The 16,567-nt window shown below is 34.5% G+C and overlaps 1 protein-coding gene across 3 annotated transcripts in view; it reads right to left on the bottom strand.

The window, feature by feature from the left end:
• Nucleotides 1-16,567, bottom strand: part of LOC122813455 (E3 ubiquitin-protein ligase HECTD3-like) — a 770,789-nt gene that overhangs the window by 702,331 nt on the left and 51,891 nt on the right. The window contains exon 1 of one of the 3 annotated variants that reach the window (XM_044085772.1): nt 7,869-7,873. The exons of the other annotated variants lie outside the window; for them this stretch is intronic. Within the exon in view, the coding sequence (XP_043941707.1) occupies nt 7,869-7,873 (5 nt within the window). Of the gene's footprint in view, nt 1-7,868; nt 7,874-16,567 lie in introns of those variants that run through there. 3 annotated transcript variants of the gene reach the window in all.

Here is a 16,567-nt window from a genome sequence, read left to right as displayed (position 1 = left end):
CACACACACACACACACACACACACACACACACACAAACACACACACACACACACACACAAGCTAGGAGGTGTAGGGGGCTCCTCCCAACTGCAGATTGTAAGGGGACCTGATTCCTGCAAAAATACTTTGATTTGGTTCACAGAAAATCATTTTAGTGAAACCACTTTAAATTACTGACACTCAGAGAAATTGCATTTGTAAAGACAGCATGAATCCAGATAAACTGGAGTTGTCTAAATGATTGAGACATTTCAGATCTGGGCCAAATACATGAGTCTGTGCAGTCATAATGCAGGTGAGGTACACTGAACAAAATTATTTAGGGAAGTTTTACTGTATCCTCTGAAGAAAGATATGATTCTTTTATAACAAGCTTAGGATAAGATAGCCTTCCCCAGCAGAATTGGATGAAGTGACATAGCCTTCACAAGTAGAATTGGATGAAGTGACCATATAAACATGAGGAGGCACATGAGAGGAAACTTTCTTTTTAACAAAACTTTTTTGTTTTTCTTCTTTTTAGATAAGGTAAAAGACTGAGCAGCTTTTAGTTCTGCTTGAATGAAATGTAAACCTTTGAAATCTAGGGAGGCTTGAAGTGCATTCCTATGCCTATAGTAAATGGGCTCACTAAGGCCTGAACTAATGGAGCAGCATGAAATGTCATGGGACTTGCCAAGGCAATAAATGTGAAGAGTGTACCTGTAAGGGGGAGAATGCCCTGACTGTAAGTATACTTAGGTTCATAGATTAGTACTAGGCTAACTGCCCTTGCAAGACATTTTAAGCCTAGCCAATTATCCCCTGTGAGATTCAAACCCTGTACCTTGTGTTTGTAAGGCAAACACCTTAACCATTAGGCCATCCTCCCAACCCCTCAGGAACAATGGAGAGTTGTTGTTGTTGTCTTTCGGCTTTTCCCAGTTAGGTGTTGCCACAGCAGAACTCCGGTGCGCTAATGATTGGCAGTAGATTTTTATGAACGCTGAGGTGCCAGCTCGACGTTCAACCTTCAACGAAGGCACGCTCATTTACACATGTCTTTCGAGCGCCCACCCAACTGTGGGGAAGACATGCAGACTCCACACAGAAGGCACTCCCCGCACTCCAGCCGAGAATCGAACAGGAAAACCTCTTGCTGTGAGGCAACAACGTTACCTCTGCACCACCGTGGAATTCAGGAACAATGGAGAGTATAGGGCAAAATAGGAAAAGTCTTAGGCCCAAGGCCCAATGGTATAGAAAGTGACAGAGTACTGATCCTAAAAAAATGCCAGGTCAGAAAAAAAGATCTTTATAATGAAAAGCAAAAAAGTAGGAAATAAATTTCACACGTTTAATAAGAAACTACCATACACCTGCAAGTCTGCAACTGTTATTTGAAGATAGCACAGAGACAGTTTTACATGTAGCAAAAAAAAAATGGAGACTGAGATATGAATGAAATTATCTGCCTGGAGGTCTTAATTCCTGCAGCATCAGTCCAAAGGTCAACAAAGACTTCTTCTTATCTGGTTATGAATTCTACTCCCTTCTTTTTATCAGTAGTGCAATGGCTACGTTTTCTTCCAGAACCAGTTGCCAAATAACACCTCTATTCCCATCATTACTGAAATTGTCATCTTATACATGCTGTAAGACATCTGGTATCTAGATAGTCTGGCAAAATGTTACCTGCCAGGAGGTTTTTAATGCCTGCAGCATCAGTCTAAAAGGTTAACAAAGGTGGACCTCCTCTTATCAGATTTTGAATTCCACTCCCTTCTTTTAATTAGTAATACATCTACTAAGCTTCTTCCGGTTCCATTTCCCAAATAGTATCTGTATCTCACCATGAGTGAAATTTTTGAATTCTGGATGTCATGAAAATATTTTATCCTGAAAACACTGAAAACATATAATGTCAAATTCTTAATTCATATGTTGAAAAATATGGCAACAAATGGGTCCATTGATTTTATTGAGTCTGCTTTTAATGAACATAAGAGTTGCAGCATTATGTTAAAATGTGGTTGTTAGAATTGTGCTTTATTGTTGATCTAACTGTGTTTGTTCAGTTGTTGCTTTATTGTTGTTTTTTGTTGACAATGTGCATCTGTTTGTAGTTCAGCAGCATAAGTTTCACTCACACTGTTAACTTGCCAAGTAGGAGATCTTAGGGTCAGAGAGAGGGAAGGGTGTTTAGGGTGAAGAAAAGGAGTGCAGGTCTGGGGTTACAGCGCAATCGGTTAATTTAGGTTTAGGGAGCAAGAGGGGAATTTTAGAATTATAGGAGGGATTGGAGAATTTAGGATTAAGGAGCAGGAGAAAAGCTTTAGGGTCAGGGAGGGATTGGGGAATTTGTGTTTAGGGAGCAGGATGGGAGTTTTAGGGTTGGAGTCAGGATTCCTGGAAGGACTATATAGTTTTTTTAGGATTTGGTTTAGGATGGTTATGTAATTTTTGGGGATGGGTTAGTTGGAGATGGGGCAAAGCAATTTTAAGTTGTTTGATAGATTTCTGGTTGTATTAGATGGTTTTGAGATTATTTTTTCATTGATATAATCAGGTTTCATTTTAACGTTATAGACCCTATAAAATAATGTTTCAAATCCCTTTTTATACTATTTACATTTAGGATAATAAGAGAAATACCATCTGAACTTATTTCTTCCCAGCATTCTTTCTGGACCTGTTTGTTTTTTATTCCACAATTTCTTTTTCTACTAGAAGATGAATCCTCACTTCCTTTTTTTTTTTACTCAGAATTTTTTTTATTTTCATTATTAGTCAACAATAATAAATACTTTTACAATGTAGAATCATAATAACTATGAAGTTGAACTATGTACATATTTACATACAGCCTGACATGAATAAATGAATGGTAGCAAATTAAACAAAATAAAGATATTTAACTTAAGAATGATTTCTTTAAGAAGAGATTAGATCCATTTGTAGAGTATCAACCAAATGACAAAACTTTTCTCCAAGGATTACTAGTTAATGGCCTTGGAAACAATCTTAATTCTTTGGTTTTAACTTCCATCAACACTGTCTTCTTTAATAAGCATAGAAATTCTTCTCTTCCAGGTACTATGGTAGACTTTCACCTCTTTGTTATGCATTTCCTAACTATAGCTAATATTGTCCATAAAACATAAAGATTAGTTCTTTTTTGATAAACCTCTTCAAATATATTCAATACAATTAAAGCTTTGGTCAAGACAAAATTATATGTGTAAATAGCCTGTAAGAAGTTATTAATATTTTCCCAAAAGGGTTTAATTTTTCTACATTCATAAAAAAATATGAGACCAGTCAGCTTTACAATCTGCTGACATCTCCAGCATACTCCATTACAAGAAGAATTGAATTTTGAAATTTTATCAGGAGTCAAGAAGGATCTATGTAGGAATTTCCAGGTAAATATTCTCCAATATTGAGAACTGGATGTTAATTTTACTGAAAGTAGTATATTTGACTTAGTTTCTGGGGTTAATTGAATTGAATATCCTCTAGTAATAAATTGCCAATATGTTGTTTTAGGTGCTGTTTTATAGTTTGTTATTAAGTTGTATAAGTAAGAAGTTCCATTCTTCATATTTTCATTATTATAAATAATTTCAAACAATCTACTTATAAACTTAGGTAAAGATGAGAATGACAAATTATTTAATACTCTACATAGATCCTTGGATAATGTCAATATATTCTGAAGCATTAACCATTCATTAGAGTTTAATTCATAAGTTGACATCATATACTGTATATCCAGAACTTTTTGATTTTTTAAACAATGGAGCCAACAAATTAGTTTTTTTCTGTTCCCAGTGCATAAATACTTCTTTATGAATTCTATCTGGGAAACTTTTTGTAATGCTGAAGGGGATTAATGTTGGAAACCAGATCTTTAATTCCATGTTCATATTTATAAACTTTCTAAAAATGATCATATAAATGATTTATTACAAATGCCTTTGTTGGTTTAGATATATTGTATTGTAGATTTATATACAATAAATACCATAGTATATTATTCATATATATAATAGTAATATTTTTAGTAAGTTTATTTTCATTTAATAGAATCATTGTATGTAATTTTTTCCAGTTGGATGTGTAATTAGGGTTAATCCATTCAATTACAGTTTTTATTAATGTAGCATTTATATATGATTCAATGTCTAGGAAATGTATTCCTCCCTGATCCCATTGTCTTATATGATGCGCATAAGCAATTTTGTTTCCTTTAGGGTACTGTAAGAATCTTAGCAGTGTTGATGTTATTTTCTTAAGATAAGATCTCTCTGGAATTAACAAAATAGCTTGGACAATATATAAAATTTTAGGGAGAAGAACCATTTTAATCAATTGAAGTCTATCTTCAAAGACTAAAAACAGATTATTATATTTATTCACTAGAGAATCTATGTCAATAATCATTTTATAATTATTTTGTATTATATCTTGTATATTGTCATATAGATCTATCCCTAGGTATTTTATTTTTGTAGCTTGCATTCCTATGACACTATTATTATCTACTTGTATGCCCTTTTTTATTTAATAATAGATAGAATTTTGATTATTACAGCAAAGACCTGAAATCTTATAAAATTTCTCTAATAGAATATCTAGTTCATCTAAGGCCTCTTTTGAGTTCAATAGAGTGAGAAGTACATCATCAACAAAGAGCATGACCTTAGAGTTATATTGGTCAAATATATTTAGTCCTTTTATCTTTGGATTGTTTTGTATTAGTATAGCCAATAGTTCGATAGCCAGTGCAAATAAAATGGGTGACATTGGGCATCCCTCTTTAGTACCTTTCATAATTTGTATAGGTTTTGAAGTAAAGGGTCCTAATTTGACATAGGCTAAATTATTTTTGTATACTTTTATAATAAATGTGATAAAAGAAAGCGGGAATTTATAAGCTTCAAGAATTTTAATTAGATAGTCCCAATTTAAGGAATCAAATGCTTTTTCAATATCCAGTCCTATTATCATGGCTTTTATATTTTCTTTATTTAGATAATCTATTAAAGTCAATATTCTTTTAATGTTATCATGTGTATGTCTATTCTAATTAAATCCAGTCTGGTTATTGGTAATGATTTCATTTAACTGATTTTTTTATTCTATTTACCAGGATGGACATAAAAATTTTATAATCATTATTTAGTAGTGAAATTGGCCTATATGAGCTGCAAAGGCTAGCATCCTTGTTTTCCTTTAAAATGGGTATAATTAGAGAGTATTTCCATGAAGGGCGAATAATTGCATGGGTTTGAATCTCAATTAATGTCTTAGGTAGCAAGGTAATTATATTTTTGGGAAATAATTTTTAAATTTCTGAAATTAAACCATCCATTCCAGGAGATTTACCAGATTTACTATCTTTACTTTTATCTGTGACTTCTTTGAGTGTAATAGGTTTTTGTAAATTTCTTTGTAAACTATCAGGTATTGATTTAATATTAGAGATCATATTTCCTAACAAGGAATGGTCAATTGTATTATATGTATCTTTATAATGATTACTGTAATAAGATTTGAACGCGTCTAGTATATCTCCTATTTCCAAGACCTTCTTATGTCTTTCTTCGTGTAGGATATTAACAATAGAATTGGATTTGGATTGCATTTTGACTTTAACAGATAAGTTATGTAGGTGTTTTAGAGAAGTAGCATAAGCATTTATTTTTAACCTTTCTATGGCTAAATAAGTTTTATGACTTAAAATATCAATATATCTTTTATTTAATTCTTCTATTTCCTTCTTGTTCTCCATTGTATCAGAGGGATTTTTTGATTTATATAATGTGAGTTTCCTTTGTAATTCTTGTAGTTCAGATTCCCATTCTTTGAGTTTATTTTTATATCAGCCAATTGATCTTCCATAAATATAAGCTTTTAATGAATCCCATACCATTACTATATTTACTTCTGAATTATAGTTTATGTCTAGATATAAATTTAGTTATTTCACTAACCATTGTTTAAATTCTTTAATTTTTGTAATGTATGAAGGTATTCTACAAAAGAATGATAGTGGTTTAAAATCTACTTGTACTTTAAGAACTAGTGAATTGTGACCTGATAAAGGGCATGGGATTATTGAAAAAGAAGTAATTCTGGATTGAAGATCTTGTGATATAAAAAGTTTGTCTATTATGGTTCAAGTACCAAACCTATAATCTTGATTAGAGAATGTCAAGGAGTTATTATCAATAACATTAAAGGTATCTATCAATTTTATTGACTCAGTCCATTTTTTTAGTATTTTTGCAGTAGCTGTTAAACATGGAGATTTTTTGTTGGTAGTTTGAGAAGTGTCAGTTAGACAATTAACCCCCCCCCCCCATTATTAGATTCCCTCTGGAAATGTTTATGATTTGATCTAGATGTTTTTTAACTGTTCCTGTCCCAATAGCAGGAAACCAGTATAAGTTAGCTAATGTCCATAACCTATTATTCAACTTCAGTATGATTATAGCTATAAGCCCTTCGTTATCAATATATTTATATACTATTTCAGGGTTTAGGGAATTATTTCTCCATAAGATTATTACTCCCCTTTTCTTAGATTAAAATTTAGAGCATGCTAAGGTCCTATAATCACTTGGATTCCAACTAAAATTATCATTAATTTTGAAATGAGTTTCCTGTAAAAAGATTAATTGGGGTCTATTTATCTTTAAATATTTTAGTAAGCTAGATCGTTTATTTGGATTATTTAATCCATTTATGTTTAAAGATAGTAATGTGATATCCATGCCAAGTTATTTTAAATAAGTATTTAAAATGTCAATACATTTTTCTGAAATCATCTCCTCTACATATAATAAAAAGAAAAATATTAGATTGTAAATATTCATCTATCTCTGTGTAAGATGTCAACTTTAATATAATCAAATAGAATTAAGTCAGGCTTGGTGAAAATAATTAATAACATAAAAATTAAAGAGGAAAATAACATTAAACTAGTTTGTACATTAAAACTTGCCCACTATGGAATGAAATACATTCCTAGTCCATCAGATAGGTACATCTGGTGAACTATCCCACTAACTTCCTTTTTTCATTCATTAGAGCTCCAGATATACAATCTTAAATAGTATAGGAGTCTATTAAAATATTTTATATGATTTATCATTCAGCAACAGAAGTAAATGTTTATATATATCAATATATACACACATATACATACCTATATATATATATATATATATATATATATATATATATATATATATACGGATACACTTCACATAATCGAATTACTGAAATCTCGAATTTTGTATGGTCGAGACCATATGATCGAGATTTCAGTAAATCGAAAATGTGTAGTGTTGAAAAATAAAAGTTTACTTACCTTAATACATTGCGTACACACAGAGGCAAGGATTCTTGTATGCTCTGTGTGTACGTAATGTTTTTTTTTTTTGTGTGGTGTTGACAGGAAATGAGAAATCTCCCGTTTTGCGCTGCCGCATACAGCGCAAGATGGGAGATTTCCCATTTCCCCACTGTAGCGCGATCTTGGAGTTGGTATATTTAAGTAGGGGGGGTGTGGGGGGCACAGCCCCCCACATGGGGGGTGCAGGGGTGCGAAGCCCCCCTGCAAAAGCGAAGTTTGTCTTTTTTTTTTTTTGGTTTCATTTCAGAAGTTCGAGTTTACAAAACTCGATGTTTTGGTTTCGGTTATGTGAAGTTCGAGATTTTGTAAATTCGAGCTTCTGAAGTGAATCCATATATACACATACATACACATACATACATAATTAGTAACTAATCAAATAAACATAATGTCTGTAATAATTAATATTCAATTTTCTGAACTTGCTCGAAGCACAAAATTCCAAGATATACAGTAAATACTTCATTTCAACTCATTAGCTATTTAACACTTTTGTCAGACAAACTTGTAACATATAATAGCTATTACTGATGATTATCATATCCTAAATCAAACAGACAAAGAATATGTATATTATTCTACATATTAAAAGGACTGATCAAATAATCCATATCAAAATGTTTAAATCTTGCTCTTATTATGTCAGCTGATATTAAAGTTGTGTGTAAAGTTTTCCTAGAGATGTATATGTAGATGTATTCACACATTAATATAACAGAACACTTTTATATACAAGAGTTTCATGTGTTTCTAATAGACTAGATACTTAGATTTAATGCTTACTTCTACTAAAATGCTTCAAACATACTGTGTTAAGTTCCTGTACCTAAATAAATGTATAATCATGAACAGCTGTTCGGCCTGTTTTGTTACTATAAGCAATCAGGCTTCTTACAGAATACACATACTGGTGACCAAGCACATCAACTCTCGTACGTTGCTATAGCTACATTAAATATTCAATAGCTAAATACATACATAACTGTATACATAGCTCGTGAGAGCTAGAGATTTTAAAAGCTTCTTTTTACCTTCTCGAGAGTGATTTTCCCTGCTCAAACTGTTTCCTGAGAGAGAAAAAAATTATGTTTTAAAACATTAAATCATTCCCTATCAGCTTTTATTTAAATAAGGCATGAAAAGAGTGCCTTCCGAGAGCTTCTACACCAGACACTACACGCACCGTCTGATTCAGAAATCAATCAACAGTCGCCTTAAGCATCTGGTTCCATTTAAACAGTAAAACTAAAGCCAAAAACACAATCACCTCTTTTTCACCTCACCAAACATGGACATCTCTCAGATTTCACAGCAATGTTTCCTCTTCAGTAAAAAAAAAAAAAAATCGCAGACTACATTTTGCTGAATGCTAGACTCACCCATCCAACAGTCCTTCAGGGGATTTCATCCATAGCCTGCAGCATATCTTGTTAAGCCAAAGGAATATAAAATATCAATCATACAAGCCAAACCGGAGATCCCCAGTCAACGGACAAACACCGACATGCTAACTCGTCACTTCACTCCAATGTAGCCAGGGCCAAGAACGAACTCCCCTCCACACCAAAAACACTCGAACTTCACCCAGGTTAGACAGAGAGTCCTCTACTCTATTCCAGTGAGACAACATCTATATGACAGTTCCTTTACACTCTAGAGCAGAAAGCCTTTGAACAACCAGATACCCAACAGCAATAACGTTCAAAGGAATTACAACATCTGTACACCAATACATCACCGCTAAGGTAAATCTCACCCAGTGTCTAGGTCACAATAAAGCAATGGGAAAATCTATAAATCATTAATAGTAATTAGGTTAAATATACTATATAACAAAATGAGCATGAAATAATGAATTAATTACCACATAACTATGAAATAATACTTTGCAAGTGAAGTACTACTAGACTAAAAACTAACTATAGGTATACTTATAATTAACAAATATTTATAGAGAGAAAAAGAATTCTAAATAAATAGATAAATAGGGTAAATATCTATATATAAAGATAGATAACGAAGCATAAAGCAAGGTGAGAAGGATGACAATATTAGAAATAGATTGTTTAGTTAAAATATAACTTAGATTTATAAATTATATATGAGGAAATAGAAGCACATACCTTTTTCTTTTACTCTAGTATTACTTATATGTATGAAAAAGAATGTTATGTAACACGTTTAGTCCATTTAAAAGTCTTTTAGTTATTAGGTATCAGTTGATACTTTGAGAGACCTCACCGAAGTAGTTTAGTTTCAGTTTTCTGTTTCTTCTTTTTGACATCAGTCCAACTAGTTTTTTCAGTGGATCTCTTCAGTGACGGGGATGTCCATTCCATTTCCTCTAGGATGGTTATAATGTTATTATTTTTGATGAATTGAAAGGCTTCTTCCAGACTGTTGAAGTTTCTCATCTCATTTAGATACTGTATCCTTATCTTAGCAGGGAAGGCTATTTGAGCTTTGATATTATTCTGTTTCAGAATTTTTATTAGTGGTCATGCCTTTTTCCTCTGTTCAAGAACTTTAGTGAAGTAGTCATTGTCAAATCTTATTAAATGTTGATTATATTTTATTGGACTTTTCCTCCATGCTGTTTTTAGCACCAGTTTTGTGTCCATAAAGGATACAAATTTTATTATAATTGATCTTGGTGGCATAGAGGCAGAAGAAGAGAAGATGCTGAAATTTTATTTCCCAAAGCACGATGTGCCCTTTCTATGCCAAATGACAAGCCTTCATTAAGATCTAGGATTTCTGGTATCCATGAATTTAGAAAGGAGATAATGTCTTTTCCCTCTGTATTCTCAGGTAGACCGAAAATCCTGATATTTGATCTTCTCTCCCTATTCTCTAAGTCATCTACTTTGTTGGAGAGCCAGGTATTTTGTTTCAGGAGAAAATCTGTTTGTGTCTCCTCTTCTTTAAGTCTTCCATCGATGTCAGATAAAGAAGTTTCAATAGTTGTTAACTTAAACTGATGCTGCTGAAGCATTTCTTTAAAGACTTCTGTTTGTTTATGAGAGTTCTCTTTTAGATTTTGTAGATTAACCTTGAAATCATCCATTTTTATAGATAGTTCTTGTAATGTGGTAGTTACCATTTGGAGTTCCTTTTTTAGTGACAGTTCAGAGTGAGAGTTCTTCAGGTTACTCATCTCTTCAGTTGCTGTGTAAAGACTCCTGAGTATTTTGACAGGAAATTTCTTGTAAAAACCCACCAAAATTTGTAATTAGTTATTTTAGACTATTAACTAAATGGGCGGCCACGGTGGTGCAGCGGTTAGCGTTGCCGCCTCACAGCAAGAGGTTCTCTGTTTTGATTCTCGGCTGGGGTAAAACTCCTCTGCCAATCATGAGCGGACAGATGATCCACTGTGGTGACCCCCTAACCGGGAAAAGCCGAAAGAAGAAGAAGAAGAAGACTATTAAGTAAATATTTATAAAGTTTTGTTAAAAAAAAATTAGTGAAATTTCCTGAATTTGATACTAGTTTATGGAGCTCTAAAAAACTGCTGCCTTCAGATAGCCATCTAGGCTCCGCCCCGCAATCCTCACTTCCATTAGTTACTCCCTTCCTCATTTAACCTTCTTTTTTCCGTGCAAAAACCTCAAAAGAATTGTATACTGCTAACCCTCATGTCTCATCCTTACTTTACTTTATCTTTTTCTTTTTGGTCTGAACAAACATTTCATCCACAATGTCCTCCATGTTGAACCTTTCTTTCATGTTCCAGAACTTTTATGTCCATCATCCTTCCACACAATCCTAATTTCCATGTCTAGTTTTTTCACAAATTTCACACCTTCATTATGGACAGTCTCTAATCAGATGTCCCAACTCCCAACAAAAATAGCAATCCTTTGGCTGACACCATATAGAATGTTGTACACCTGTTATTCTGCATAAATATTGCATCCAAAATAGGGCATAACATATTATTTTCCAGTGTTTTAATCAGTCAGACAACATCAGTCTCCTGTCATAATATGAACTTTACCCATTGTTAAATGCAGTAGTCCATTTTCCATGTCTGTTCTGTGCATGGTAACAGCCTTGGACTGAATAAAGAGCCTCCATACTTCTCTGTAAAATCATTCTGATGACAACAAAGTCGAACTATGAATATTGATCTCAGCTATAAGAAATGGCTTTCAAAATTAATGACAGAACACTGCAGCATTCTATTTTATTTATTTATTTTATTTATTTTACATTTGTTAACCGGGCTAGTCTAGCTGGATATATTTCCATTTTCAGTAGAGGCCCGGGGAGAAAAGCTCCACATATAAAGATCAGAGATATATCATGAGCTCAATTAACAGATTACAGGCTGGTAGGACTTAGACAATGAATATTGTTACCCAAACAAGAATAGGACTTAAAAATTTCTAGACAATCTAAATGACATCATAATGAATATTATTACATAGTTTAAAACAAGAAAAAAAATGTAAGACCAAGGAAAGAGAAATGTACATTGTTACTAAAAGGAAAGGAGTTTAACTTTCTGGACAATCTAAATAACCTCATATTGAACATTATTGCTTATTTTAACAGCAAGTAGAGAAAGTGGAAGACCAAGGAGGAAAGAGAAACAACAATAGAGAGAGAGAGTAGAGTTAAAAGAGATACAAGTTTACTGGAAAAGTCATAGCCAATAAGGAGGAGAGATATATGAGAGAAGTATGTAGGGTGGGAGGAAGATTAGGGAGAAATGGAGGAGGCACAACAGAATAGGGCAGAAAGAGGGTTAAGAAGGAATCAACATTTAGTCAGGATTAGAGCAGGGACACATCCAGATCCAGTGGGTCAGGATTAGAGCAGGGACACATCCAGTGGCTTCTGAGGTATGTTCTGAGTTTTTGTTTAAACAGAATAGTAGATGGAATGGAAGTAAGTTCGGTAGGAAGTTGATTCCAGTGTTTACCTATGGAGTTTGAGAAGAGGGAGTCACCAGCTAGGTTATTAGATTTGGTTAGGGTAACTAGCAGTTTGCTAGATGAGCAGAGTGAGTTCAGATTAGCATATGGGGTTAAGAGGTTAGAAAGTACAGGTGTGTTAAGAGATTGGTAGAAAGCTCTTTGGACAAATGTAAGTTGGGAAAGAAGTAACATGTTTGTCAGTTCAAGCCAGTTCAGTTGCTGCAGATTCAGACAGTGATGAGTTCTGAAAGGCTTCCCAGTAACAAATCTAGCTATGTTATTGTAGGTAGTAGACAGTTTGGAAAGATTGTTTTTCTTGAGGTTAGTATAGATGGGAGAAGCATAGAGAAGAGTGGAAATGAGATGAGAGTGGGCAAGAGTAGCTTTGGCTGGGGAGGTTAAGAAAGTCTTAATTCTATAGAGAGAGCCAAGTTTCCTGTTTACACATTTAATGGTATTATTGATATGACAGTCAAAGGTAAGATTGTTGTCAATTGTGACACCTAGCAGTTTGGTAGTAGGGTCAGGTGATATAATGGTTCCATTGTTAGATAAGATAGTGAAATCTAAAGCTGGGGATCTGGTAGTAGGCTTAAAGAGTAAGAGTTTGTTTTTTTGCGTTTAGGAGCAGGCAACGATTTAAGAACCAAGTTTCTACTTTGGAAAATACAGCTTGAGTATTAGTTTGAAGTTCGGAAATGGATTTAGAAGAGCAAATTAGTGTGGAGTCATCAGCATATTGTATACAAGTAGCCTGGGGAATAGCTACTTGTAGGTCATTTATAAAGAGGGAGAAAAGAAGAGGTCCAAGAATAGAGCCTGGGGGACACCAAGTGAGATTGGGAGAAGAGATGAGAGTTCCTTATTCCAGAGGACGGCCTGTTTCCTGTTAGTGAGATAGGAACTAAACCAGTGGATAGCCTTAGCTTCTAAGGAAAGAGATTCGAGAATTTTTAAGAGGAGAGAGTGGTTGACCATGTCAAAGGCTTTGGACAGGTCAATAAAGAGAGCTGAAGACAGGATGTTATTCTTACGATTCTTGTTAATAAAGTCTGTGAAGGAGAGGAGAGCGGTGGTTGTGCTATGAAAAGGCCTAAAGCCATGTTGACAGTTAGTAAGAATGTTGTTTTTATTAAGTGGTTCATTAACTGATGGTGAACACATTTTTCCATGATCTTTGCAAGTGGGGATAAGAGAGCTATGGGTCTATAATTAGAATAATCATAGGAGTTCCCTCCTTTATGTAAGGGTATGATGTGAGAGATTTTCCAGATATCAGGTATGGTTTCTTCATTTACAGTTCTATTAATGAGAATGGATATAGGATAGGCTATATCAGAGGCTGCTTTTGAAGGAATTCAGATGGCAGTTGGTCAGCTGAGGGGGAGCATGGTTTGAGTTTGTGGATACATTTCAGAATAAAGGAAGTAGAGATGGGTTGTAGCCTAAAGGTTGGTAGCTTGAGGGATGGAAGGTCAGGGATATTAGTATTGTCTCTAGAGAGATGAGAGGCCAAGGAATTAATAGTATCAATAAAGAATGAGTTGAAGGTATTGGCTGTATCAAGGGCGGAATACTTTTCAGACCCGGAAGGGGATGGAGTGGTAGTCTGTCCTGGGTGAAGAAGTTTATTTAGGGTTGTCCAGAATTTTTGAGGGTTGTTATGATTTGCTTGCTGGAGATTACTATAATAACTCCTTTTATCAGAGAAGATAGCTTTTTTGGTAATGTTTCTTAGGTGCCTAAAAGTCTGATGGTCTATTGGAGATTTGCTAGTTCGCCATTTTGACCAAGCTTTGTTTCTAAGTAACATTTTTTGTCTTGTATCTTTAGATAGCCAAGGGGCAGGTTTAGATTTAATTCGGATGGAGCGTTTTGGAGCATGATTATCTAGAATTGTTAGGAATGTGGTATTGAAGTAAAGGACAGCTTCTTCAAGAGGATTCTAGAGTCAACTCATAGTATTTCTCGTTGTCCAAATGATTCAAGGAATGAATACCCTCTACAACCCCCCTAATATGCTTTATAATGTGCCAAATATAATAGCAATTTGGAGGCTTAATACCTGCTTTAATAAAATGAAGCTGCAAAAGGTTCTGTTTCTTAGAGCTTCTTCTTGTCCCTCCACCACAAATGAGAGCTACATGGTGCTTAGCTTCTCTGTCTCTCTCTCCCTTTCTGTCCTTGACTCTCCCGCATACTGTATTCTCCAGCAAGTCTAAATCCTCTGAGTTTCACCTTTGTTCTGCATTTTGTGCCATCTACACTACAATGTCCATCTCTTTGATAACCAGTTCTATACAAACAGCACCATCCATCACCTCCCTCATGATTTGTTGCATTGTGGCACTTTTTTCAGCTGCATTTTGGAATTGTGTTATTTTGAGATCCTGTACCAGTTCTAATAGCACCTCATCAGATGATCCTGATATTCTCAGTTCATAATCTCCAGCACAGGAATGTCAAAATCCACAAACGCTTTCCAGGCTGTTTTGGCAAATCTGCCATTTTCTTCCTCCTGAATATTCAACACTAATGCCCCTGGAAATAGTAGGGGAATATTTCTGCTGTTTTGGATAAACTTCATCCATTCTTTATAAATGCAACCTCTGGTCTCCTATCAGAACTACCTATAAAGCTAGTGAACCCAACCTAGTCAAGAAAAGGTGGATAAGTAAAGAAATAAATATGTCAAACCTAAACAAATTAAAATATTCCAGACAACAGAAGTTTTTAACTGTAGATCTTTAAATGGCTCCTCATTAGCCATTGATTCTTGTACTTCTGCTTCCTGCTAATACTCCATGGTAGTTCACAATGTTTTCAGTAAGCATTTGTGCAGCCCCTCCCCAGAGCAGTCCATTCATACAATTCCATTCCTCATCTTCAAACTGCTCTTTACTTATTTCCACCCTTTCTGAAGTTAAACTTACCACTAGCAATGGTTATGCTCCATCTTTTCTAGAAAGTCAAGGTAGATGGTTTTCCTCCATGGTGATGACCTTCTGTCTTTGTCTCTTGGCTGCAAATACAATTTTAATCTAAGTTACTTCACTATAAGAGGTCATTCCTAGCACTAGAAGGATATGAGAAAGTTCACTTATACACACACGTATGGAAATACAGACTAGCTCACCAGATACTGACTTACTTCTTGTCATGTGATACTGGCTAAAGATTGAAAGGGTTGTTTTTAACAACATATTGTTTAGCTAATACAATATGAGCTTTTAACTGGTATACAGCATGGTTTCAGCACTGATTGCCACACTGGAATTTCATGCCTCAAAATCTCAGATGATATTTTAAGAGAATTTGGGACAACCCTTTAGGTGCTGCCTCAGTGAAAATGGCATTGCCAGTGCCCCCTGTTAAGATGATAGATCCTAGGCACGTTTGCTGAGGATCTGTGACCCCACATACTTCAGTCATGTTGGGGAGGGTTTTGGACATCATTGTCACTTACTTAAGTATAACAATACAAGGCCACATCCCCACTGAGGAAAAGGGGTAACTTTCAATGACTTTTCATGAGTGGGTAAGTGTCAAGGTGTTCTGCCTGTTCTTATGAGAAAGTGCTAGGGCATATTTGTAGCCATACTGTTGACTGATTCAGCAGTGTTCTGACTGAAACCTCACAACATGCAAAGTGACACATGCTGTTTCCAGACATTTGACTGTGAAATGGCAGGTTCCGCAGCATTCGGATGGTTATCTTCTATTCCAAAGATTTCAGCTCTATTGAAGGATGTATGAACATAATTTCATGTATCCTCATTATATCATAATCTAAGTCAAAGCTATATTATTTAAGGGGGGGAGACATTTTAAAAGGACATGATAGGTAAATGTTTAATAACTATCTTTATCTAAACATCAGTTGAAGTAGTGGCTAACTCTGAGAACTTGGATTTAGGGGTCAGTTGATTAAAACAACATTCTCAGAATAATTAACCAAAAAGCGAACATTCCTGAAAGTAAAATGTCTGTGTACTTCATACAAATACCACAAAACTTTAGTTTTTGAGAAGGACCCCCTCCCCCCGGATTCCCACAACTCAGAGAAAGATGGATCCCGTTTTTCATCAATAATCTTGCATTGGAAGGACTGCTTCAGATGATGCAGTATGTCAAGATCCAATTTTTAGAAGGGTCTATTTTATATATTTGAATGCTTAAATGTTTGAATCACAAAAGATCGAACTTTAGTGATGGAACATTTAAATGTTCGAATA

The sequence above is a fragment of the Protopterus annectens genome, chromosome 10.part0 (genome assembly GCF_019279795.1).
Source record: "Protopterus annectens isolate FY-2018-M chromosome 10.part0, PAN1.0, whole genome shotgun sequence".
Lineage (NCBI taxonomy): Eukaryota > Metazoa > Chordata > Ceratodontiformes > Protopteridae > Protopterus > Protopterus annectens.
This window is presented reverse-complemented; position numbering and strand designations above follow the sequence as displayed.